Source organism: Epinephelus fuscoguttatus, linkage group LG15, assembly GCF_011397635.1.
Source record: "Epinephelus fuscoguttatus linkage group LG15, E.fuscoguttatus.final_Chr_v1".
Classification (NCBI taxonomy): domain Eukaryota; kingdom Metazoa; phylum Chordata; class Actinopteri; order Perciformes; family Serranidae; genus Epinephelus; species Epinephelus fuscoguttatus.
In genome coordinates, this window is record NC_064766.1 from 16,088,523 (window position 1) to 16,112,756 (window position 24,234).

Below are 24,234 nucleotides of genomic sequence, written 5' to 3' on the forward strand. Positions count from 1 at the left end.
TTATCTCAATGAGATCAGTCCAATCCACTGACTGACGACTTTGGGGCCGGTTCACAGAAGATTTAAGGATGAGTATTCATCCATCTTTGCTTGTCTGATGGTTGTTTAAAGAGGACGTAATTCAAGAAAGCCAATCTGTTTTTCTTAGCTGCAGATTTAAGTCATATCATAAATTTGCCTCCAAGGACGATCTAAGCAACAAAGGTTCTACTTTTGTGTCACAATCAAATTCTGAAGCGACCTCATTAGCGTAGAGTATAACTAGAAGACAAAGAGAGGAGAGCTGAACTAACAGTTAATTTCATCAGTGGTTATTCTCCCAGTTGTTTACTTGATCAATCGCTTGGTCGCATCAGAAAACAGTGAAAAATGCCAAATGTAATGTCTTACATTGTTCTTGTTTTGTCCAACCAACATTCCAAACCTCACAAAGATTCAATTTATTATAATGTAACACTAAGAAAAGCAGGTATTTCTTACAATTTAAGAATCTGGAACCATCAAATGTTTGACTTTTTACATTCAAAACAGCTTAAATGATTTATTGATTATGAAAATCGCTGTCTATGAGGGTTCACAAAAGGTGCTTCAGGTGCCTAAAATACTTGAATCTGGCACTCAGAAATTTAGGTACTGGAACACCATAGATTATCCTTTAATTTTTCAAGTACTTGAATAAAATTGAGAGAACAGAATGATAAATCATTTTAAGAAATGTGTTAGAAAAAAAACTTAGTAGGCAGAGAACTGCTGTGCTTGCATTTAATTTCTAATGTATTTTGAGCTCTGAGCAGGTTGGTAAACACCAGTAAATAGTGAGCCCCAGGATGTTTTGCTAGCGCTTGAAAAAGTACTTGAAGGTCATTGAATTTGACTTGCGCCCTGTCAGTATGGACCCATACATTAATGCTGAGTCCTTACTGCAAAGGCCCAGGTTTGAGTCAGGCCCGGGTCTTTTGCTGCATGTCATCCCCCCCTCTCCCTCTCTGTCTCTCTTTCTCTCACTATCAAATAATGCAGAAATACCCATCTAAAAAGCCGATTAATTTTTTGACATTTGGTTAATTGGTTAATTACCTACAAAAATTGTTGCAGCTCTATGAAAGAGACGTATTGTCTCAGAACAAAGATGGATGATCTCGAAATCATATCCTTACACCTGAATGACTGTTAATGTTGACCTCTATGTTTCAAGCATTGCCTGTGGTCAATAACTCTGTACATCTCTATTAAATGTCGTCTACTGCTAATGTATCCTCAAAGTTCCTGATTTTACAACTTCAGTCCTGGTAAAAGTGCCTGTTACTGTCCTCATATACCTGTCTGTCTCTCTGCCTGTCTGTCTCTGCAGTTTTTTTGGCATCTCCCCCATTGTTCAGAGCAACTGCTCCTACACATGGAAGCTCATCGTGCACCCGGACCGTGAGTGGTATCACTTTGTCAGTCCCATCATGCTGCTGATTCTCTACTACACCCTGGCCACGCTCATCCGCCTCTGGCTGCAAGAACCCATCGACCAGTTGACGGTATGGACAGCTGACAGAAATACAATGAAAGCACATGAACCCAGACCATCTTAGTTAACAGCTAGGTGATTCTGAATGAAAATAAATCATGTCATTGATTTGTTTTTATAAAGGTAGTCTTAAAGGGCAAATATACCCTAAAACTTTGACTTTGTTGTTTTCTGATTATTTGTACTATATTGTTCATTATTAGACTTATTTGTTGTCTTGAAATGTCTTTTTCTTGTTCCTATACCTAAATGACCAAAGTTAGACATTAGGATTTTTCTAAGACAAAAATTCAGCTATCAAAAATCATCAATTTTGGGTTCATTTACAATTATAGAGCAAGGACCTCTGTCTAGATTTTTGAGTGATGTTCATTGGTCACAGGGGAAGAAATATACATTTTGACGAGACAGTAGCTTCAATAGACAAGTATACCTGGTGACCTCAAGGCATCCTTCATGTTTTCCCATTCAGTTTTCACTATCACTCTCTTCACCTCTCACCGAAATGCATCGAGTTCACATCTACCCTCTGGGCATTATGCGTTTTTATGGGAGATGCAACTTAGCAATTAAGTTACGCAACAAGAAAAAACAGAAAAGGTAAATACCTCCAGATAAAATAACTAGTCGTCTCTCAAAAATCAGTGTGTGATTTAACACTTTTTATGCAGTTAAACTTCAATGAGCTCCTGTTTAGAGAATGCTGGATTTGAAGTTGATGTAAACGTGAGTGGATGCAGGCAGTCAGTGTGTGTCAGAGCTGTTTAGTTGAATTCGGCACACGACACCTCCATACGGCTCCTCAGTAAATTCCAGACAGTGAACTGAAATAGAACCAGATTGAATTAAATGGGCAGCCAGGTGGCCTCGTGATCAGAGAAACTGTATTGAGGGAAGATTCCAGGACGATCGATCGCTGGCTGGTTGTGTCCACTGCAGCTTAGGTGTTATCTGAGACACTGGTGGTCTAATTTTGACAAAGCATGAAGGGAGGATGCATCTTGGCACCATGTTCTTAAGGAGTAAATCTAACTGTTACGTAACAACTCAGACACCACTGTCCAAAACTGATGACTTGTGAACCGATGATGCATCTCAGTTGTACAGATGTTTACAAATGGTGTAAGACGATGCACTCTTCATCTAAAATGTCGTTTCATATTGCTTTTAAATCAAAACTGAGGTTTGTTACTATAAAGGTTTATACTAGACTCTTAGAAAGAAAGGTACTAACCCATATACTGTAGGGTTCTTTGGCTTGTCCGTATAGGAGAACTCTATTCAGTTCCTGGTAGACCCTTTAATCAAGTTTCACCTGGAACCCTTTCAGAGGTCTCTACCTAGAACCCAATTTAAAAGGTGAGATGAAAGGTTCCACTCAGAACCCCCTATAAGAGGTTCTACAATTTACCCTGTCTCCAAAATGTTCGTATGCATGGATCAAAGTTTCCGTACAGGTGCGCACATTCTGCCATTAAGTTTATCCTTATAGGTCACAACTTTGGCGTGGGAAGTTGCCTCATTTTGTGGGCATGCAAAACTCTTTAGTTCTTTGAGGTGATATTGTCACAGATTTGGAAGAGCGGTTTCTTTGTGAAGAAACCACTTCGCTTCCCTTTGCAAGATGGGCTCAACCTCATCACACCACAAACTCCGCCAGTAAACAGGAAATCGCAATCAACATTGAGACATTGAAACCGTTGGTTGAACATCCTATCGATACGTCCTGTTATGGTTCATAAAGTAGTTCCAAACTAAAAGCTGTCAACGTCCGGGATTTTACTCGGCCATCAGCTGGACGTCCTAGCAACGTTGAACTATGACCTTAACACAAACTGGCCTCCTCAGCTGTTCTGCTAAAGTTTATGGTGTACATTTAGCAGCTTTATGCATCCAAAATACTAAAAATATTAAGTCAATTAAGTCTTAAGATAATAACTTAGCGTTGACTGACATGATGCGGACATGATCCCCTGTCCCCTGGGTGACAGGGGTCTGGAGCTTTACCCATTTATCCAACAGGACTTTCTCCCTATGTTGACTTTGTATTCTTTATATTATGTCACCTGATTTTCTGGCAAAAATCCCTCAAGGCATTTTTTCTCAGTAATTTATGATTTTAAAATGTCAGAGAATATTTGACTTTGTTTCTTATCCTTTTCTTTTTTGTCCCATAAATTTACCACTTTTATTTCAAAGTTTTTTTTCCTCGTAAATTTACAACTTTAATCTTAGAAATGATTTTTTTCTCAGAATATTGCCTCCTAATCTACCCATATATGCCATTGTGTTATTTATAAATAACAAGAAAAAAATTGTAAACATTAATTAATGAAATTTCATTTACCTCCATTGTATTAGTGTGGCAGCAAATTCTCTGAGACAGATAAATCAAAACCTGGGAAAATGAAACCAAAACTATCTGCATGACTAAATGCCAAAATGAGAAAATGTATTTTGTCTTTTGGTTGAACCAACCCTTCAGGAGACTACTGTATCCCATAACTGATTGGCCCAAGAAGTATGTAATCATTATTCAAGACTTAACCTTTGTTTGATATGAATTTAACTTTCACTACTGAACTGGAGCTCAATGAAATGTCATGAAGACCCTCAATCCTGAATTCAACCCATCTTCCTTCACCTCAGAGCTCCAGGCTCAGCTCCTCTGTCCTGTAATGGAGTTATAGATTAGTGTTTTTATAGAGGGGTCAATACTTCCCTGTAAACCTGCGGGGCTATATGCATTATTGATTTCTCCACAGAGGGCTGTGTGTGTGTGTGTGTGTGTGTGTGTGTGTGTGTGTGTGTGTGTTTTCACCTACTCCTACACTTTAGACGATGCTAATAATAAAACATGATTACAACATAAATCAGCAGCTGACAGGTTTGTTCGATAGTGAAGATGCCAGATGATGATGGAGCTCGTCTTTGTCACAAAGACAGGAAAAATCTGGACGTACTGTTACAATTTCTCAATTATTTTAATGCTTGATTTGTAGTGTATTGTCTGTGTTTATTTAACAGTAATTTGCAAATGCAGTAAAAACTGGAAACCAGAAGAATTCAATTAAAGAAATGAGACACAAGAAAAAACAGCAATTACACAATATCATCATGTTGGTTTCATAAACGTCATCCATAAGTGTGCAACTGCAATTTTTTAGTCTGTAAGGAAAACTTATTTAGTACCATAGCCAGCGCTACACACACAAATAGAGCCATCTAAGGGCCAATAATGAGATGTTTAATTCAGAAAATCAGAGACTTAACAAGGGCATTAATTATGATATTATTTTGATAATTTGTCTTGTTTGAAGATAATAATGCTCAAAATTCCTGAGACACAAGACTGCACAGGGAGGTGGAATTTTCTTTCTAATGTGAAGTGAGAAAGAAAAAATGTAATTTGAAGTATTTAGTGGCGTCTTAGCCAGCTGGATGCTGCCAAGATGACTGTTGTGAATAAAATACAGAAAATCAATGGTAGTATATGTTGATAATTTACAGTAAAATGACCTCACATTCTCTTTTAAAAGGTCACCCAGCTCCTCCTCAGATAAAGCACTCCTACACTTTAAAACTGTCCAATAGAGGCTGATTAAAACTGTGATTCTTGAAAGTATCACCTCTGTTGCTGCACAAGAGCGGACTGAGCGCAAAGTCTGGTGGTAAAGATATGTATCATCAAAACTGTCTATCTATGTTTTTTCAGGACGACAAGGACGGCGATATGTGTGAGGAAGAAGATCTGGATGGAAACAGAACAAATAACTCGGCCAACAGGAAGAGGCAGCTGTGGTGGTCACGCCAGGGCACAGATGAGAAAAACGTATGTCAGGGTTAATGCACGCATGAATAATAAAGTATTGATTATTGGACAAGTCATGAAGTCATCATCCTTAAGTCAGGATACCATACAAAATGGGTATTTTGGGAATTGTGTTTTTTTACATAATTGGAAAAAATGTGGAAAACACACATACACTTCAAATATCACAAAGATTTGTTGAGGATATTTTTCTTCAACTTCTGAAGTGCTTAACTTTTTTTTCATAAGCTTTGCTGCTTAAAACCAAAATAACACATTTCCTTCTTACAACTGATAACTATTGTTGGCCTGGAACACTTTGATTCACTTTGGCTTTTAAACAACAATAAAGTGGAATGGAAATGTCCTTAATATTTTAGTACATTAATAGTATATGCAAACAAGAAACTGACTCTCTTGTTAAACTGTAGTTGTTGATTGTTTTCGCAAGCTTACATCTTGTTTCACCCGAGCTTTCACCTTTGTAATAAACTCATCCCTGGAAAGATTTCAGCTGGAAAGGCACACACACGCACACTCTCTCTCCCTCTCTCACACACACACACACACTTTCTGACCTTGTTCCCATATCAAGGTCCGTAGTCTGTCTCCGCCCGGCCACCTCCCGAGGTTTAAAAGCTTTTAGGGTTGTGCAGACACAGATGAGTGATGGGCTCGATTTACAGAGTAGTGCTGCTCGACTTTGTTCCTGCTTATCAGCGACTATAAAGAACAAGGAGGCCTTTGACTTCAGCGGCTCATCGATAACACACCTTGCCTTGTATGCTCTTTTCTTCTCCTCCTAGCTCCTCTCCACCCAGGATGGCTTCAGTACAATTGAGGTGGGGGCTGCTGTGGATGTGTCTTAAATCTGTGTGCATCGTGACCCCTCACCCCCAACCCCTCAGTCTTGCTGCAAAAAAAAGGAATTACTGCAAAGTGCTTTTCACACTGCACCCTCACTGAACAGGGTCACTGTCATCTGTCAGCCTAGAGGTGTTGTACATACAGTTTTGTACTACATCTGTAGTAGTGAGCTCTGGGTTTTAAGGCAGGTTGTGCAGGGTTAAATATAAATGTGCAGTGTGAAAAGCAGAAGAAATCCCTGTATTGCCCTACAAAGCCAAAGTGTGGTAACTAAACTGCTAACAAACTAACTGAAACTAACAAAAAGCTCCATCTTTTAACTACTTTTTCTGGTAAAAACACACAAAATCCAGTTGGTGAATAATTTAAGCACACAAGAGCAGCTCCTCCTGTTTGCCTTTGTGGGGCAGGGTGCTAATCAGTCTTATGAAGATGACATTTTGACCTGAGTAGGATTAAAACGTCTTGATTAAAATTTTGTGGCATGGAGTAAGTGTGCAGACGTAACGTTTTTCCTACACATACACTGTGTTTTGATAGCCTTGCACTGATGTGATGTGCATATAATTATTCTCCCTCAGACAGTTTTATGATCCCATTATAAATCTGTTCCTCAGTTTCAGAAATGTTTTTGTAATTTATGACGGTGATCTACAGGCTCTGCCCACTTCAAATGGGACGTCCTTTGACTTTGTCGCGACTGAGAATGGACCAGTCTGCCTGGATTTGTACTCCACCCCCCAGTATAAAATGGATCAGCCCAATGACGGTACAGGTGAGCAGTTAACCACCTGCACATCCTCTCTATTTATTCTTAAAACCTTCAAACTCAATGATGAGGAACTACTGTAGAAAACACACTAAAAACTCTATTACTATACTATAAAATTATAAGATTGTAGCTCATTCTGTATCTTATCTTACAGATGGTGTAACGTAGAATTTACTGAAGCAGGTTTACGCATATATTGGTTCATATATTTGATGTCTGAAAGTCTATCCTAAACTAGTGCTTTTGTTATGTGAAACCCTTGTATTGCATATTATGGTTATTGTATTTTATGTAAGCTTACTTCAGAGTGTTATATGGTTCTTTATGGGTTGAGAGAAACGCTGACACTGATGTTTAGTAGCTCCTTTTAAATCCAGGTGGATGAGCTCAAAACTCACATTCTGGCTGTTTGGAGTTTTCCCCATTATGTTTTGGTTGTATTCTGACATGTTAATAGTGTATTTAAAAACACCAAACTGCACCAGAAATCATTAAATTCCTTTGTTTGATTGTTCAGCACCATCTTGACTCTTTGCACTTTCACTTTGCACTTTGTTAGCACTGAATTCACAGAATTGTCTAAAGGGGTACTTGGCTGATTTTATGTGTCACAGTCAGTTTACTAGTCACTGGGGGGGAGGGCACTCAACAGCCTGTGAACACAGCTGTTTAATGACTTGTGTTACTGATGGAGCACTGTACAGTCTAGTTTTGGGCTTGGAGACTGCAGATTTTAAGCCATGCTGGTAGGCAGTGCTGGTGTGTCGGCCAGTCACACACAACTATTGGATGAATTGCCATGAAAGTTTCTACGTATATTCATTGCCCATGATGATAAATCTTTGTCCCATACTCCTGTGTACAAGTCAGGATGTCTTGGAGTCTGCTGCACAGATTTTGACTATTCTTTTTCAGATTTGTGTCTTGCAGTTTCCAACTTTATAGGAGCTGGACTCTAAATCACCAGAGTGCCTCACTTAACTCATTAATGACACAGAGTTCTAGTAACAGCTCTAACAGTGAGTTATATTTCTGTGTCCAACCAGGGAAGAAGGAGGAGTGTGTGTATGAAGTGTGTTTGCCTCCGGAGGATTCAGCGTTGGAGGGAGGAGAGGAGAAGTCTGAGGAAGGAGAGGATGGGATAAAGGAAAGAGGAGTCAGTGCAATGGTCAAAATCTTCCACTTCGTCATGAAACAGAGCTACATCTGTGCTCTCATAGCCATGATGGTGAGTAATGCAGCCCGCAGATGGTGTAGCGTTGGAGCTGCAGAAGCTGGCTGCGTTTGAGTTGTGTATTTGAAATAAAAACATTCAAAATCACTTTTGTTTGTGAATTTAAAATTGACCATAAACAAACTGTTGCAAAAATGACTCTTATTCAGCAAAGTTGGCTGTGTTAATGTGAATGTAATTGACGAAACCAAATCCGCAAAACAAACAGACAAAACCTCTCCACACCCCTCTTAAAACCGTGGCATTGAAGATGTGACTCTTGTTTTCCAGCCTCAGGTTTATATTTACAGTTTAATTTGACATGAACACAGCATTATGACCAGCAAGTAACAAGTTTATGTGGATGTGTGACAGGATAGTACTGAATAAGGGCATCTGCTCTAAAAACATTCCTGAATTAATCATAGGTAAATACATTTTATTAAGTTACTGAGTTTAACTTTGATATGTGCAACACCTGTGAGTTAACTGTGAGTTTCTTGGGCCGTTAAATTAGTGCCTAGACTAGAGATGCTGTGCCAGTTAAAACAGAAACGCTCCGTCAGAATTGAATAATTCACAATAATTTATCGGTTATAGGTCCCGGTCATGATAGGACAGCTTCTAGGTCTTGACCCAGGCCGCAGTCCACCTGTTAGTGACCTCGGTGGGGATGGAGCAGGATGGCAGTTTAACAAGGAGGGCACATTTTGGTCATTTTGCTAACAAGGGGGATGGCCTCATAACTTCAGCTTGGACTAATCAAAAAATGAAATTTAGACTTTTTTTGTATCAAAAGTAAGCCATTTCATTTCATTTACTGGTTTATTGAAAAGGGAAAAGTGTACAATTGATAAGTTGCACCAGATATAGCACAATGCTACTTTTCATCTCTTGGCCTTGGGCGTAGATTGATGCCAACACATTCTCACTCCCAGCTCGCCAAACACAGTGGCTTGGTCGGTGGCCCTACCCTTCAAAATATGATGCTCTGCAGTAGATACCCCTCTAGCATCAGTTTTGAATCCTCAAGGACGACATGTCAATATCCACTTGTTACATGCACAGTGTCTTTTCAAAAGAAATGTCTGTGTTCACAATTACAAAAATGTTTCATCACATTAAGGCAACAATTCAATTTTGTGAGGTTTAAGAAAAAAAGATTGTTTGGGTTACAATAAGTATGTGTGTCGGGTAACTTCTATAAGTGTTGATGAGTATGTCGAATATGACATATGTCATGTAACGGTATCTTTGTGAACTCAATGTTTCTCTCCTGGTTTAAAGTTCTGTGTTTGTTTGATGAAGGGAATGTTGTGTAAATGAAGGGAGTGAAAACAGCCCACAAATCTTAGTGTTTGTCCTTCATTAGTCGTTCATCCGCAGCAGAGTTTCAGCACTTGTTTTACATTTTCTGTGATTTGTTTTCTTCAGGCGTGGAGCATCACATACGTCAGCTGGCTGACGTTTGTCTTCCTCATCTGGTCTTGCATGCTGTGGATGGTGAGGGATCGACGGAGATACGCCATGCTGTCTTCGCCCTTCATGGTGGCCTACGGCAACCTGCTGATAGTTCTGCAGTACATTTACAGTTTTGAGAACCTAGACCCAGTCCCTGGTTTCTTCGTCAAGAAGAAAAACCCTTTCCACTCACTTTCATCCAAGGTTTGGAAGTTAAAGATTTTTTTTTTTTTGATTTTGAAATTGCTATGTGTTTCTGTCTACTATGATATTTTAGATTTAGTGATGACCTTTGATGTGAGAACAAATGTGATTTAAGATGTGCAGATGTGCTCTGCGTGCAGCTAGTGGATTATACTGTCAGACTGTGTGTCTCTAATAGTCAATAATTAAATAAGAGAGGACAGTCGTACAGTGTGCTGCTGAAGGAGAAGGTCAGGTTTGTAGTGTTTTGACATGTTTTGATATAGCTCACAGACCTAACTGTGTCTAGACTGAGATTTCACACATCAGTCGGTCACCACAGACCTGCAGTGGTGTGTTTTTTATCACTCATCAGTTTGATTAAACAGTGCATATGTTGCGATGCAATTACATTTCACACTTGGGTCAAACTGTATTTTAAAGTTTATTTAAAGTGCCAGATGAATGCAACACCAGCAGGAGAGTTTAGACGATCCAATTCAAGTTTAGAAACTGAATTCTGATTCATGTGTCTCCTCTCATTGTTTTGACCGTCTATATTGCTTTCACTAAGGTAAGGTAAATGCAAATGATTTATTAGTTCATCTTTTCTTTTCTGTTTGCCTAAACATTATATTTATTGTGTGTAGGTCCTGTGTCTGCTGAGCTTCTGGCTGCTGCTGAGACAAACGCTTACAGAGAAACGGGAAAAACAAAAGGAAGACAGTGCTGGTCTCTCAGACGTCCATGTGGAAGATCAGAAGAAGAAGGGTAAGCACTGGGCTCCTATTTTAGATAGATTATAGAAGAAATTAGGGCTGTATTCAACTTAGAATTTTGTCAGTCAAATTGGATTTGGCTGTTCAATAATAATATTTGAGTATTTGTTTCTTTCGTTCATATAGACTATCAAACAACACTTAATTCACTTGTCAAATTTTTGAGTGGGGTTCGGTGGGACACTTAGTGTGACATTGACGTTCATGTTATATAGTAAACAAGCCATGTTAGCCCTCCGAGCTAATGTGTGCTAACTACGCAAAGGACGGATCGAAAATGTGCAACAGCATTTTTTGCAGACACTAGATATCAAACAAAAGCAAGAGGCTGTATTGTATAAAGTTGCTGTGAGTCGTAAATTCACCACTTCTCAGCAGAAGGCAGAAGATAGCATCTCTGAGCCTCACCAATCAAAGATTTTCTTCTTCCGGGCAGCTGCCTGTACAACATCTTTCCCAAACAGATGAGAGGACCTAACATTGTGAAATGATTTTATCCTGGAGAGCTGCATGAATGCGTGGAGCACCGACTTTGCAGCTACTTCTGGTGACTGAAATGTTCATGAGGGCTTTAGGTCTGATTACCATTCCTACCAATAAATCCCATGGTCAGATAAGACTTTTCAAACCCTTCAAATATGTTCCCAAAACATCTCAATTCTTCAAGTTTGCACCATCTTTGTTTACATTTTAAAAACTTTGGAAATGCCTTACTTTAATCCACTGGCGCCACCAAGGAGGGGGGCCCATGGCAACCCTGATACAACTCCTGCTAGAGGCAATATATTTTTTGGTTGTCTGTTTGTCCGTCCCATTCTCATGAATGCGATATCTCAAACACCTTAAGGGAATTTTTTTAGAATTTGGCACAAACGTCCTGGTTAGAATTTGGTGGTCAAAGGTCACTGTGACCTCAAAAAAATAAAGTAAGTAAAATACGGCAAAAGTGTTACTGAAAATTTAAAAGACAAAAATACTTTAAAAACCATGTAAACACATTGCCATACTTTGTTTGTTAAGATGAAGGTAATTTGTTCTTTGAAATTTTGGGGGGAAAAAAACACCTACAACTTCCTACTGTACTTCACCTGCACAGTTTTTTACTATATGTGTATATGTGTGTATATATACAAGTTAAAGGTCTGTTGACTGATAGCTCACTGAAAAGTTCATCAGTATTGGTCAGTTAGTGTGGAGCTTTCTGATTGGCTGCTGTGTTTTATAGAGAAAGAGGACTCTGAGGAGGGAGGAGAGCAGGACATCATGCATGTTCTGGGCAACATGGTCATGGCTCTGCTGGTCAAATACTGGATTTACATCTGTGGTGGCATGTTCTTCATCGTCAGCTTCGAGGGAACCATCGTCATGTACAAGATCATCTACATGATGATGTTCCTCTCCTGTGTGGCGCTTTATCAGGTACAAAAACAATCGCAATCACAGACAACTGTGAGTGCCTTGGACACATATGTCACATATTCACAGTGTTTCTCTTAAATTTCCCTTTAGTTATCTTTAATGTGAAAAATCACCTACATTCAAAAATGTCTTTTTCTTTTGTTTATGTGACCAAAAATGTCTGAGCTTGACTATACTGACTTTTATTTGAGCAAAGTTCGTCACTACAAGGGGTTTCTCCAATGAGATTCAGATGTACGCTGGGCAGGCTACAGGCTTCAGGTACATCACTAATAAAAAAGCCCGTCACTGTCTAATATGGAAATGCCGGCGAAGTTGCACAACAGACTCCTCATCTGAGGTTGGGTCTGACTGAGGCTCAAACATCTATGGCTGATTCTTGTCAATGTTTCCTCCTATGTTAGCCATTCTGATGTGCACTGCTCTTTCACTGGTCATCCAGAATCTCTCAGTGGGAGAGTTTATTTTTTCCTTTCCCTTCATAGCAGCAGAGTACTTTTACCTTGAAATGTGCCTGGAGGGGAACTTTTTTTGTTCCACATTCCTTCAATAGATTCTGTATCTACTTATTGAAGTGCACAATTGAACACACACACAGAGTTTTGTCTGAAATAGTAAATACCACTTTTTGTATAGTATACATTTCTAGATAATTCAGACAGACATATGTAGTATGTATGGAATATTTTGGATCTTAACTAAATAACATTAATTACATTATTTTAAAATTTGCACAAATCTTCAGGCCAAAAAAGTTTGATGACCTCTGTCATTTGGAACTATATTGGATTAATTAAACTATGATCAGTTACAAAAAGGCTGTTTGCTACAGGAGGGATCAAATCATTGTTTTACAAATCAGTAGTCTCAAATCTTTGTATTCCGGACCCAAGTCAAGTCTCAAGTCAAGACAGAAACTCCAACGTCAAGTCCCAGGTCATAAATTTTGAGTTTCAAGTCTTGGACAAGTCATAATGCGCTCTTCAGGATATGTAATGCCACTTTAACAACAGAATAATAATATATGAATTTTATGAAAAGCATGACTGTTTTTTTTATAAATTACTATTTATTTGTTAGAACAGGTGTGACTGAACTTAATCATGAAAAGGCGTAGTGCTGACATTGTACTTTAATAGCATAAAGCACTATTAACCAGAACGAATTTTGTCTGTTTCTGTCCTGTTTTCTTGTATTTATTTCATCTTATATTAGTAAAATGTCTCTCTTCCCAAATTTGCAGCATTTTTTGTTTGACTGTTCTTCCTTTAAAGTGATATTGAATGTTGTTGCATGTCTCATGTCTAAATAAAATCAAAAACATAATGTTGACATTGGTTGATTCAGGAAATTAAGGGAATTCACTGACTTTTTAAATTACATTTTTTAATCTTTGGGCTTGGGGGAAGGTAGTAAGTATTTTCAAAATATTGTCAAAAAGTCCCAAGTGAAGTCACAAATCATTGGTATTAAATGTTAAAATTTGTGACTGGAGTCTGACTCAAGTCTAAGTTGTGATTTGAGTCCACACCTCTGCTGTTTACTAAGTGGCTCTGCATGTTTACTTTCAGAATTTAGCATATGAATAGGTAGCTGTAAAGTTTCCAAATTCAATTTCCCTAAGACAGTTTATTCTCGACTGTTTTACAACACCCACCACAGTAAAACAGAGCAGCCTAAATCGAGTTGTCACAATTATTTTTATCCAGGTGCACTATGAGTGGTGGCGAAGGATCCTGAAGTACTTCTGGATGTCGGTGGTGGTGTATACCATGCTGGTCCTCACCCTGGTCTACACCTTCCAGTTTGATCGCTCATTGTCCTTCTGGTGCAACATGTTGGGAATGAGAAAAGATGATTGCAAAGAGCGGTAAGAGTTTAAATTACTGGTGGTTGCTCCAACACACACAGTCTACATATAATGTTTCAAGCCTTCCCTCTGTTCTCAGATGTAAATGTTAAAGGTGTACTATGCAGGATTCTCTGTGACTATTTGAAAAAACACTCACCAGCAAAAGTGAAACAGATTCTCTCTTTGCTGTATTTGTGGGGTTTTTTTTAAGCCCTGTGTCTCGCGCACACCTACTGGTTATGATCTGGCACCTGGTTACCGCCTTTTTGTAAAACCCCGACCTCACCCAAGTGCAGTGGGGGTGCACACCCATAAACGTCCACAGAAAATAAGAATAAAATAAAAAATACAGGCAGAGGGCAGAGTCTCTGCACATAAATACACTGTCACACACTTCTAGTGGGTTATAAAAAATGATTCAGAGGGTTTATTTCTGTGTGACTCTGTACATTGTTTTTCTAGGAAAATCCTGCATAATTTATCTTTAAATGTTTGAAGAAGAAGGATTTGATGATTTAAAATATTATTAAACATATTCAGTGTCTTGTGTTTTATTAGGTGAGAACAGAAAACAGCTCTACAAGCAAAAAAAAAGGATAAACTTACATTATTCAGAAGCAAACAATGAGGAAAGGCTTTTAACACATGCAAACACAATAATAAGACTACATAAATATGTAATTTTCTTACAGTTTAACACAGCTTTGGTGGGATAAGGTTGTTAAAAAAATGGCGATAAACAGTTTTTATGTCTCCATGCCAGTGGCAGCCATGACACAAATCTGCTTAAACTTAGCACACAAACATTACAAATCTGGGATTTATCAGTATTGTCTTAACATACTTCTTAAATTTAGAACTGCCTCAGACCATACGTACGCCATGTTGTCACCTTTTAAATGCATGGCATGTTAAAATTGCATTCGTTAAAAAAGGCTTTAATAGACAACAATATCTAAAAAAAAAAAGGTTAATTCACTTGTTTGATGCCCCTTCATCCTCATCAATAATTGTCATACTTTAAAAAAAAATTAACCATAAAAACTGAGTATTTCAGTCCTAGCTTACAGTGAAGTGTATGAGAATACCACGTTGAAATATCACAGTTTTGCTTTCCATTGATTTTATTGAATCTGCCAACAGTGATGGCTATCATTATTATTATTGTTATTATTAGCATTATTATTATCCAGGGTATATGAAAGATTCTGATTTACTTCCAAGCAGGTGTTAAGATGGCATATTTAACCTTGCTGTGAGATTCTGCAGTCAGTACCCTCAGGAGAGAGCGCATCTTCAGACACGGCCTATCAGCTGTTTCCAACTGCCATTACATTCACAGACGCTCACTGACAACCTGACAATGGTGTTTCAGGGCCTAGAATATGTGTGTAAAAACAACTTCGTGGTTTTCTCCATGATACACCTCTAGGCAAGCATTCTATCATATAGAGAAATGGAAAAAACACCTGTCAATTCAGAATGATTCTGATTCATCAACATGCACAAGGTGGTAAGAAAAAATCGGTGCACACGTGTCATGAATCAAATGGTAATTTTGCTTGCACACGTACTTTATGCGCACAGTAAGAACATTTCTATGCTTGTATTAGTGAATTAGGTTCATTATGTTTTCCGGTTGCCCGTTTCATTCCCGTAAACACAATATCTTAGGAGCGCCTGGAGGCAATTTCTTCAAATTTGGCACGAACATCCACTTGGACTCCAAGATGAACGGATTAGAAGTTGATGGTAAAAGGTCAAAGGGCAAGGTTACTGTGACCTCACAAAACTCAAGAATTCATAGCTAATTATGACAAATTTTCACAGAAATGTCTAACTGAAAAAAATAATGACGTGATGACATTTTATATCCAAAAGGTCAAAGGTCAACTTCACTGTGACATCATAATGTTCTACAAAAACACTTTTCTGACCATTACTAAAGGTCATAACTCAGGAACAGAGAGAGAGAGACATGTGGTCAGATACTGAATTGGTGACACTAATCTTGAAACTGCTGATTGTATAGATCTTCTGTGCTGCTGGGTTGAGGATATGTGTGTGAAACATACATGTTTTGCCCAAAAAATACATTTAAAACTTATAATTAATTTCCTTCACCGCATATATTATATGGGTCTGCAACTTAACTGGTGGAGGCATACAACAGTGAGGCAGTAAATCTAGTTTTTACCTGGTCCTGTTTAATTTTTCAAATTGCTTTTAATCACTTAACATCAGGTATGGTGCATATAATCTTGTTACACGTTTGCATTGAGTTTGTTTGCTTAAGGGAATATGCGATAGTATAGTCCAGTAATGTAAATCACAAACCCCAATGCAGCAATAACAGGATAACATTTATACCTCAAAAACAAGGTGTAAGTTCAAGTCTCATGTTTTTCCTCTTTCCTCTAACTTTTCCATCCGTACAGCTTGGCGGATCTGGGTCTGGAGAAGTTTGATGTCCCCAAGCTGTTCACCAGGATTTTCATTCCTACCTCCTTCCTGCTGGTGTGTATTCTCCACCTGCACTACTTCCATGACCGCTTCCTCCAGCTCACTGACCTCCAGGCTGTAGTGGCCAAAGAGGAAAGCACTATCTACAGGTGAGACACGCACTCTGTTTTTTTTTCTTTGGTCCAAACCATTATTGAGAATCTAACTTTTTTGTTCTTTTGTATCTGGTTTGTTAAAGTTCATATGGCTGAATTACAAACAAATTGCGTTTCCTGTACAGAAGTAAGAGGACCACACAGAGAGGTTGTTCATAGATAACCTGATCTAATATCAGTCGCTTTATTGATTTGCTTAGCAAGATTTCAGTAATTATTAGGATTAATAAAAACATTGTCAGATAAAAATACTTTACGATTCAGCAAATGTATGCAAAATCACATATAAAGTAACAAACTGTTGTGCAATACATCAGACCAAACTCTCTGTGTAAAGTTCAGTAACCACTTCTGTTAGTTTTTAACCACAACCAGCTTGTGTTTAATAATTTAGGCATCAAACATTTGTTGACTTCATTAGAATTATTATTAGTTTTATTGTGCGACACACAAAATAGAGGAGACTTTGATGAGCCTGTAAATACCTTAAAAACAGCAGTAAAAGTTGTCAAATCAGACAATTTATAAAACATTAAATCTCTCTCATTTATATAAAATCTCTCATCATCTCCAGCACAACAAATTGTGCAACACATAAAATCAGAAACCACTGCATCCCTCAGGAAAGCAGCTGCTTCCCTCTGTGACACAAATATAATAATACATGAGAGACACAGACTGAATCACCAGGATTTCACTGACAATTGTTAAACATTAATTCTGAATCACTGCTAAATAATGTCCATTATTCAAAAATAGTAACCGCCAATGTATGCGTGTTAAAGGGATAGATTTTTGGAAGTGGGGTCATATGGGGTACTCATCTACTGATGGTGTATAACAAACAGCAGATGGTGGAGAAGCAGGCCGAAGCCCGACATGGAAGCTAAGCAGTCAACTGCTGTGGATAAGGTTCAGCAACAAAATGTGTTTTAGCCATCTAAAAAAAGTTCCAACTAAAAAAAAATATATAAATTTAAGAGTACGCTATGTTGGTCGGACTTTCACTACCTTACTTCAATGTCAGACCGTGATTTCCAATGGGAAAATTAAGCCGTCATATCACTTTCTTCAAAGCCAGACCCCATTAAGAAAAACAGTGATTTAACATTGCTTAACACAGGAGCCGCTGGTCTACCGCTGCCTTGATCAGTTAGTTAGTTTGTGTTATTGTGTGACTTTGGCATTTAAAAGGATGATTTTGGATTCAACAAAGTCACACAATAACACAAACTAACTAACTGATCAAGGCAATGGTAGTCCAGCAGCTCTCGTGTTCAGCTAGCTAAAATTATGATTTTTCTCAATGAAGTCTGGTGGCTTTTTATCAGTACATGTTAACGATTTCTCCATTTAAACAGGCTGTCTGATGGAAAGGTAAAGCAGTGGAATTACTGTCAATGTAGCATACACTTGAACTGATAATAATGATGATGATGACTAAACTATGTTTTGTTGCTGACCCTCATCCAAAGCAGTACATTGCTTAGCTTTAGTGTCAGACTACAGCTTGCTTCTCCAAACTGGGGGCATGCCGACTGACATCTACTGTAGGTAATACGCTGACTATGGATAAATACCCCATACAACCCCACTTCAAAAAATCCAAACTATTCCTTTAAACCCAACAGATCTTAGTTGAGCGTGAGGCGAAAACATTCATCCCTTTTCATCTCAAACTGTTTTGGATAATCGCACTTCACACACCCAGTTAAACACCCATTTTAACCACTGTTTTCATTAAGCATCTGTCTTTGTGTGTGCTTTCATGCGCTTCATGTTATAATATTCACAGTTTTGCAGTCTGTGGTGTGGTGTGTTTGCGGTCATGTTCTTTTTGGATGGAAACAATGGATTTTCCATTGTTTCTCCGCCGCTCGCCCAGCACCTCTTTGCTCTGCTCTCTCTGTGACCTGCTGTCATTCTCTCCTCTGCCACCCTTTTCACACAGCCACACTAAAGTCAATGAACGTGTCTATCTGATCATGAATAGGTGGGTATCTGCTCGCTTTCTGTGGCATCCGTCATCATCCCAGTTCACCTCTGAGTCTCAACTTCCTGTATCAATACATCCTTTTCCTCCACACTGACTTGTCCCTTTCTCCCAATTTTTGCCGATGATGATAGATTGATTCTCCTCTGAAACAGCCTACTCTTAAGTTTAGGTATTTTACTGACATGAATGGTGTTTGTTTTCAGGTTTTGTATGTTATTATTTTGCCTGTAGCCTTTTCTTTTTGAGTTCTCTGTTACCTGTCTGGATTTTAAACTAGCTAAATCCAGCCCAGGCCTTTTTCCCAATAAAACCCTCCACCGCTCTCAAATTGTTTCACAAACTGTCAAAAACAAGCATGTTTGAGTATGAAAGAATTGTTCTACCCTTCCAGTATCTTGCCTCTCGCCCACTTTTCTGCACTGAACCCCAAAAATTACCCCCTTCCTGAAAAAGCTCACCTACCCCAAACCACAGGAGCCTTTTGGCCAGTTTTCATGCATTTGAATAAAAGTCATGGATATTTTTAAGCGATTTCAAGTGTCAGTTTCCAGCCTGCCTTTTTTGGTTTCTCGCCTTACTGTTGATCTTGACTTCTGTGTAACTTTATTGTTCTGAGACAGCATCAAGCAAAAAATTCCCACTCAGCAGAGCAAGTAAGTGTGACCACTGGAAATGTTTGCCTTGATATGCAGCCGGTTCATGCAAGCCAAACCTGACCTTTGACCTCGCTCCATTGCCTGAGAAGAATTTAAAGGGTTATTGCCTCCCCTCAGCTGCTACCATTTCTGCTGCAAGAAGAAAAATCCCCCTGACACACACATAAAAACCCAAACAACACAGATTGTTTTAAAGAATGCAGAAGGAATGTGCACTGCTTATCGATTACAATGCCTGGTGCAATGCTGCTCTGCTCCTCTTTTAGCAGACACAGAGCTGATGATTCCCATCCAAACATTTGCATCGGAACCTTTTGACAGTCACCTGGACCATGTGTATGAGAATTTGTTGTATTTATATACTCATGAGGACAGAATGCCTTCAAAAAAGATGGGAGGAGTGTGAGGAAATTAGATATCATAAATTATATCTATACATTAAATAGATATATACAAATTTTCCCTGCCCTGATTTCTTTAAATTGGAGTTTAGTTTTAAGATCAGATTCAGTTCAGTTCTATAAGGTTAAAGTTAAGGTTACTCTAGTAGAACGACGTGTATTTTGAATCAGAATGATAAAGGAGTAGGTCAGTTTTTATATGAAAAATAAAGATCTTTGGGGTTAATATGATGACCATGAGTCTGTCTGGGGATTTCTGTTGCATCTGTCTCTCTGCTGTCTCTAAGAAAGCCTTAAAAAGCATAAAACGCAACTTCTTTTTTAAAATGTTGGGAGGGTCAGACGTTCAAAGACATTTGAAGCAAAAGTTAAGAAGGAAGTAATCTTGAAAGCAATTCTAATCTTATTTCATTCATTACTGGGGGATCATGTGATATGATTGAAGGCTCCAGAATAGCTACTAAATGGACGTTGATTAGTCTTAAAAATTGCCCCTAAATAAAGACAAAAAATGCCCCTCTAAATAACACCAACCAGGTAAAAAAAATCCAAGTCATTCAAGGTCCTCATAAGTATAGAGATACAGATGTGTGTGTTTGAGTCTGCACGCATGTGTCTGTTTGTAATAACTTATTCACATGTCTTCAGACTGGTGCACCAGGATGACAGCCTGGCAGACCTCACCATGCTCAGCGCCAGCTCGGTGGACGCAACGCTGCAGAGAGAGGAACAGGAGCCGCAGGAGGAGCAGGAAGAGCAGGGGGAGTGGGGGGTGGAGAAGGAGAAGGAGAAGGAGCAGGAGCAGACCCTGGTGGTGGTGATGTCTGACACTGAGATGACTGAGGAGAAGCCCAGGAGCCTGTCTGACCAGCGGCAGTCCAGTACAGACGAGAGCCACCACTGCAGCGCAGGGACCGAGCCAGAACCGAGCACCGAGCAGAGCTCAGGTATTGAGCAGCTGCAACACAGCAGCTCTATAAAGTGAATACAATGAGAATCATATTAGGACTACAACTAACTACTGTCAGACAATCTATTAAAATCTGTGTCCATGTTACAGATATATAATTATAAAAAGTTGAGATGTTGTAGACAAGACATTAGTTTGATACATTTTATTTTTTATGGGAATGAGCTTCACTTTAAGCGTCGCTGTGGTGACTGAGCATTCTGGGGTAAAAACCCCCAAAAACAAAAAAAAACAAGCAGTGTCGTCCAGTGTGGTGCTATGCTGATTAGTGCACCTTTAGAGTAGCAGAATAGCAATAACTGTTTTGATAAAATAATATTGTCCAGTTATGACATACTGATTAGAACAGTACAAAAGTACAAATGTGTTAGTATTAAAATATACTTGAAGTACCAAAATTAAAACTACGCTTTATGGAGAATGGCCCATTTCAGAATAATATACATTTTATTATTGGATTATAATTATTGATGCATTAACGTGTTCATCACTTTAATGTTGCAGCTGGTAAAGGCAGAGCTGGCTAGCTTAACCTATAATAACACAGCATAATTTTTTGGGTTAACTATATTTTGTAATAATATTAGGAATCTGCAAAGTAATTATTGGCTTCTAAAATGTAGTGGAGTAGAAGCATAAAGTAGTATACAATGGAAATACTAAAGTAAGGCATAAGTACCTCAAAACTATACAAATTATTAAAGGTCAATTGTGTAGGATTTAGTAGCATCTAGCAGTGAGGACTCAGAATGAAACCAGTCGAAACTTCTCCCATGTGTCAAGTGTGTAGGAGACACGAGAAAGCTAACAGCTCTGTCTAGAGGCAAAATTTGGTTTGTTTGTTCTGGCCTACTATAGAAACAACATAGCAGACTCCATGAAGGAGGATCCACTCAGTATGATATCAGCAGAAAAGCAAATTTTCAGGTAACAAAAACACATAGATTATTATTTTCAGGTGATTATAAGTTCAAGATCAAGATTAACTTTATTGTCCCATAGAGTGGGAAATAGTCTTGCGCCCTACACCCATACTGCAGCCATAGAAATACAACTTAGTACATGGACAAATCAACATAATACCCAACATAGCAGCAGGACACACACAAAGATAAATAACATTAGAAATACCCCTATAAAACTGCAAATCATCATAATCCATAATCGTCATAAACTAATGACAACATAGTTATAAATATTAATCGTTTCTGCCCATATGTCCCCTTAAATCCTACACAGTGGACCTTTTAGTATAGTACTTGAGTAAATGTACACAGTGGTATTCTAAATAATGTGTATCTCTCTTTATAGCTACTGTAAATGTGTCATTTAGGCACCCTGATGGTTTACTTGTTACTTATATCATGTAAATACACCAATGTGTGGGTTTAAGAGTGTAGCATGCCATTACTTTATCTCCTCATTTTTCTAAATTGTGTTTAAAGTGCCTGAGAGTAAACAAACATCAAAACAAATTCATATGATGATAAAATTGCTCGTCTAGAGGCTGTGTGGCTGATCACATTGCAGATTTGTTTTTAAATACTCCAGCATCTCATATGTTTTCATCTCAAGCTTCCCACATTGCCAGCCATGTTTACTTCCTCTCACTGTGTTTACAGCTGAGACTCACATGTGTTGCTGTTATGTAGCAACTGCAGAGCACTTTCAGTCACAAGTGTAGAAACCTCATGTCTCAGATCTCTCTCAGCCTGCGGCTCTCCAGCTTGCTCAGAAGACATATGTTGCATATAGTCTTTAAAGGCCAACACTCCTCTAGACAAGCTCAGTCTGCTGTCCAAGTATCTGGTGCCTGCACTCTCCCCAGCTGGTCATTAATCATCCCGTGCAAAGCTGTAAAAATCCGTTGAATTGCAGATTTTTGGGTTCAGTAAGATTTACCTCCAGTTTTCTGTTCTGACATGGAGTGTAGCTCAAATGCAGACTCTTACCCATTACATCGTCCGGCTAAATCCAACTAACGCTGCACCATTAGCATATTTACGCAGACAGTCACATGGGTCCTAAATAAAAATGTTGTTTATATACACAGAAAATAAAATAGGTGATAAAACTCAACCCTGCAGGGCCTCTCCATTTATAATGAGCTGCGAGCTATGCCAGCTATATGCCCTCTCAGAGTTTGCTTATCCAAACAATGAGGCCTCTATTAAAAACCTGAGATAGTATGGCTTTTGTAATAACATGCACCCACTACCAAACTGCGGCTGAAGGTTTTATATCCTTTGTGAGAATATAAAACCAAATATTAAGTCTTCATTCTCAGGTAATTAAAACAACTGTTTGTAGTTTACTTGTTATACAGATTTTAGGTGTGTTTCCATTCACCTTGACACACTGCATATGGGAAAAAATTACATAAACATTTTACAGTTTCAGAATACATGAAAAACACATGTTTAGCTGTTACGTTGACCCCATAAAATGGTGTATGTGTTGAAATTTCTCTTTCCCTCACTAAAATGCAGATTGTCGCACGCATCTCTTTGATTTTAACCTTTAACACAAACAATAAAAACTTAATTTCTTCCCTGATTTGCACTCGCCTGTTTGCATATTAATGTATACGATGAGTCTGTAGAGCTCAAGTTCAAGTTCTAGTAGAAGTTTTTTGTTATTATTATATATTAAAACAACAATTACATAGAAGCAGGCACTGGTAATGAAAATCTTGGCTCTCATCTTCCTCCTGCAAAGATCATTTAATATGTATTAAAAAAGAAAAAAACAAATTAATAAAACAACAACATCTAAATGAGAATTCAAGAAACATTAAGTGGCAAGGTTAAAATTAGGGACAAAATGTGACATAAATAAAATATAAAATAAAGTAATATACATGTGTTGTAGAAAGTACAGTATTTGCAAATCAATAACCTTAATGGAAACAGTTGTAAATGCACATGCTTAATAAGAAGTAGGTGTAAACAGCTTGTAAGACTGTAAGTTAAAGTATAGTAAAAGTATATAAAGGTAAAACGAGAAGCAACTAATGATTTTTTTCATAATCAAATAATCTACAGATTATTTTTTTATTACTTGATTAATCGTTTTGCTTCTAAAATGTTGGCACATAATAATTTTTTAAATCCCAGGGTGACATTTTGAGATATATAATTTTATCCAACAAATACCACAAAAACCAACTGTATTCAGTTTACTATAATGGAGAACCAAGACAATCGGAAAAATATAATATTTGAGAAACTGGAATTACTGAAGTTTTACCATTTATGGTTCACTAACAAAGACCACGCCAACGTAGATTGCATATAAACAGTTTATTGGTTATGATGGATTAAGGAGAGCTTAAATGATGAAGTAGCGTTCTGGAAGAGGGATGAAGGTAAGGAGGGAAGGGGGAAGTGGTTGGGGTTTGAGGGATGGTGGGATGAGGGTAAAGGGATGCGGGATGAAGGAGGGGGATGAGGGTAAGGGATTCAGGATGTAGGGTGAGGAACGGAGATTGAGGGTTGTGGGATGGAGGGATGCAGGTAGAGGATGAGGGTAAAGGGATGTGGGATGAGGGGAGAGGGATGAGGGGTCATTGGATGAGGGATGTACGGGATGAGAGGAAGTGGTGGGGAGGATGTGGGGTTTAGGTGTGGATGGATGGATTGGTTTGGCAGAGTCAGCTGGTGGCTGCAAGACCGGGTGGAACCAGGCAGGGTTGAGACTCTGGGTGGGGGAACAGTCTCT

At 38.4% G+C, this 24,234-nt stretch overlaps 1 protein-coding gene across 3 annotated transcripts in view; it reads left to right on the top strand.

Annotated features, from left to right (window-relative positions):
* The window catches only part of LOC125901692 (piezo-type mechanosensitive ion channel component 2), a 111,745-nt gene that overhangs the window by 39,043 nt on the left and 48,468 nt on the right, over window positions 1-24,234 (top strand). For all 3 annotated transcript variants that reach the window (XM_049597518.1, XM_049597520.1, XM_049597519.1), the window contains exons 8-17: window positions 1,352-1,526; window positions 5,232-5,348; window positions 6,852-6,969; window positions 8,013-8,194; window positions 9,614-9,844; window positions 10,474-10,594; window positions 11,828-12,021; window positions 13,731-13,891; window positions 16,312-16,485; window positions 20,193-20,491. In XM_049597518.1, coding sequence (XP_049453475.1) covers window positions 1,352-1,526; window positions 5,232-5,348; window positions 6,852-6,969; window positions 8,013-8,194; window positions 9,614-9,844; window positions 10,474-10,594; window positions 11,828-12,021; window positions 13,731-13,891; window positions 16,312-16,485; window positions 20,193-20,491 — 1,772 coding nt within the window. The remainder of the gene's footprint in view (window positions 1-1,351; window positions 1,527-5,231; window positions 5,349-6,851; window positions 6,970-8,012; window positions 8,195-9,613; window positions 9,845-10,473; window positions 10,595-11,827; window positions 12,022-13,730; window positions 13,892-16,311; window positions 16,486-20,192; window positions 20,492-24,234) is intronic.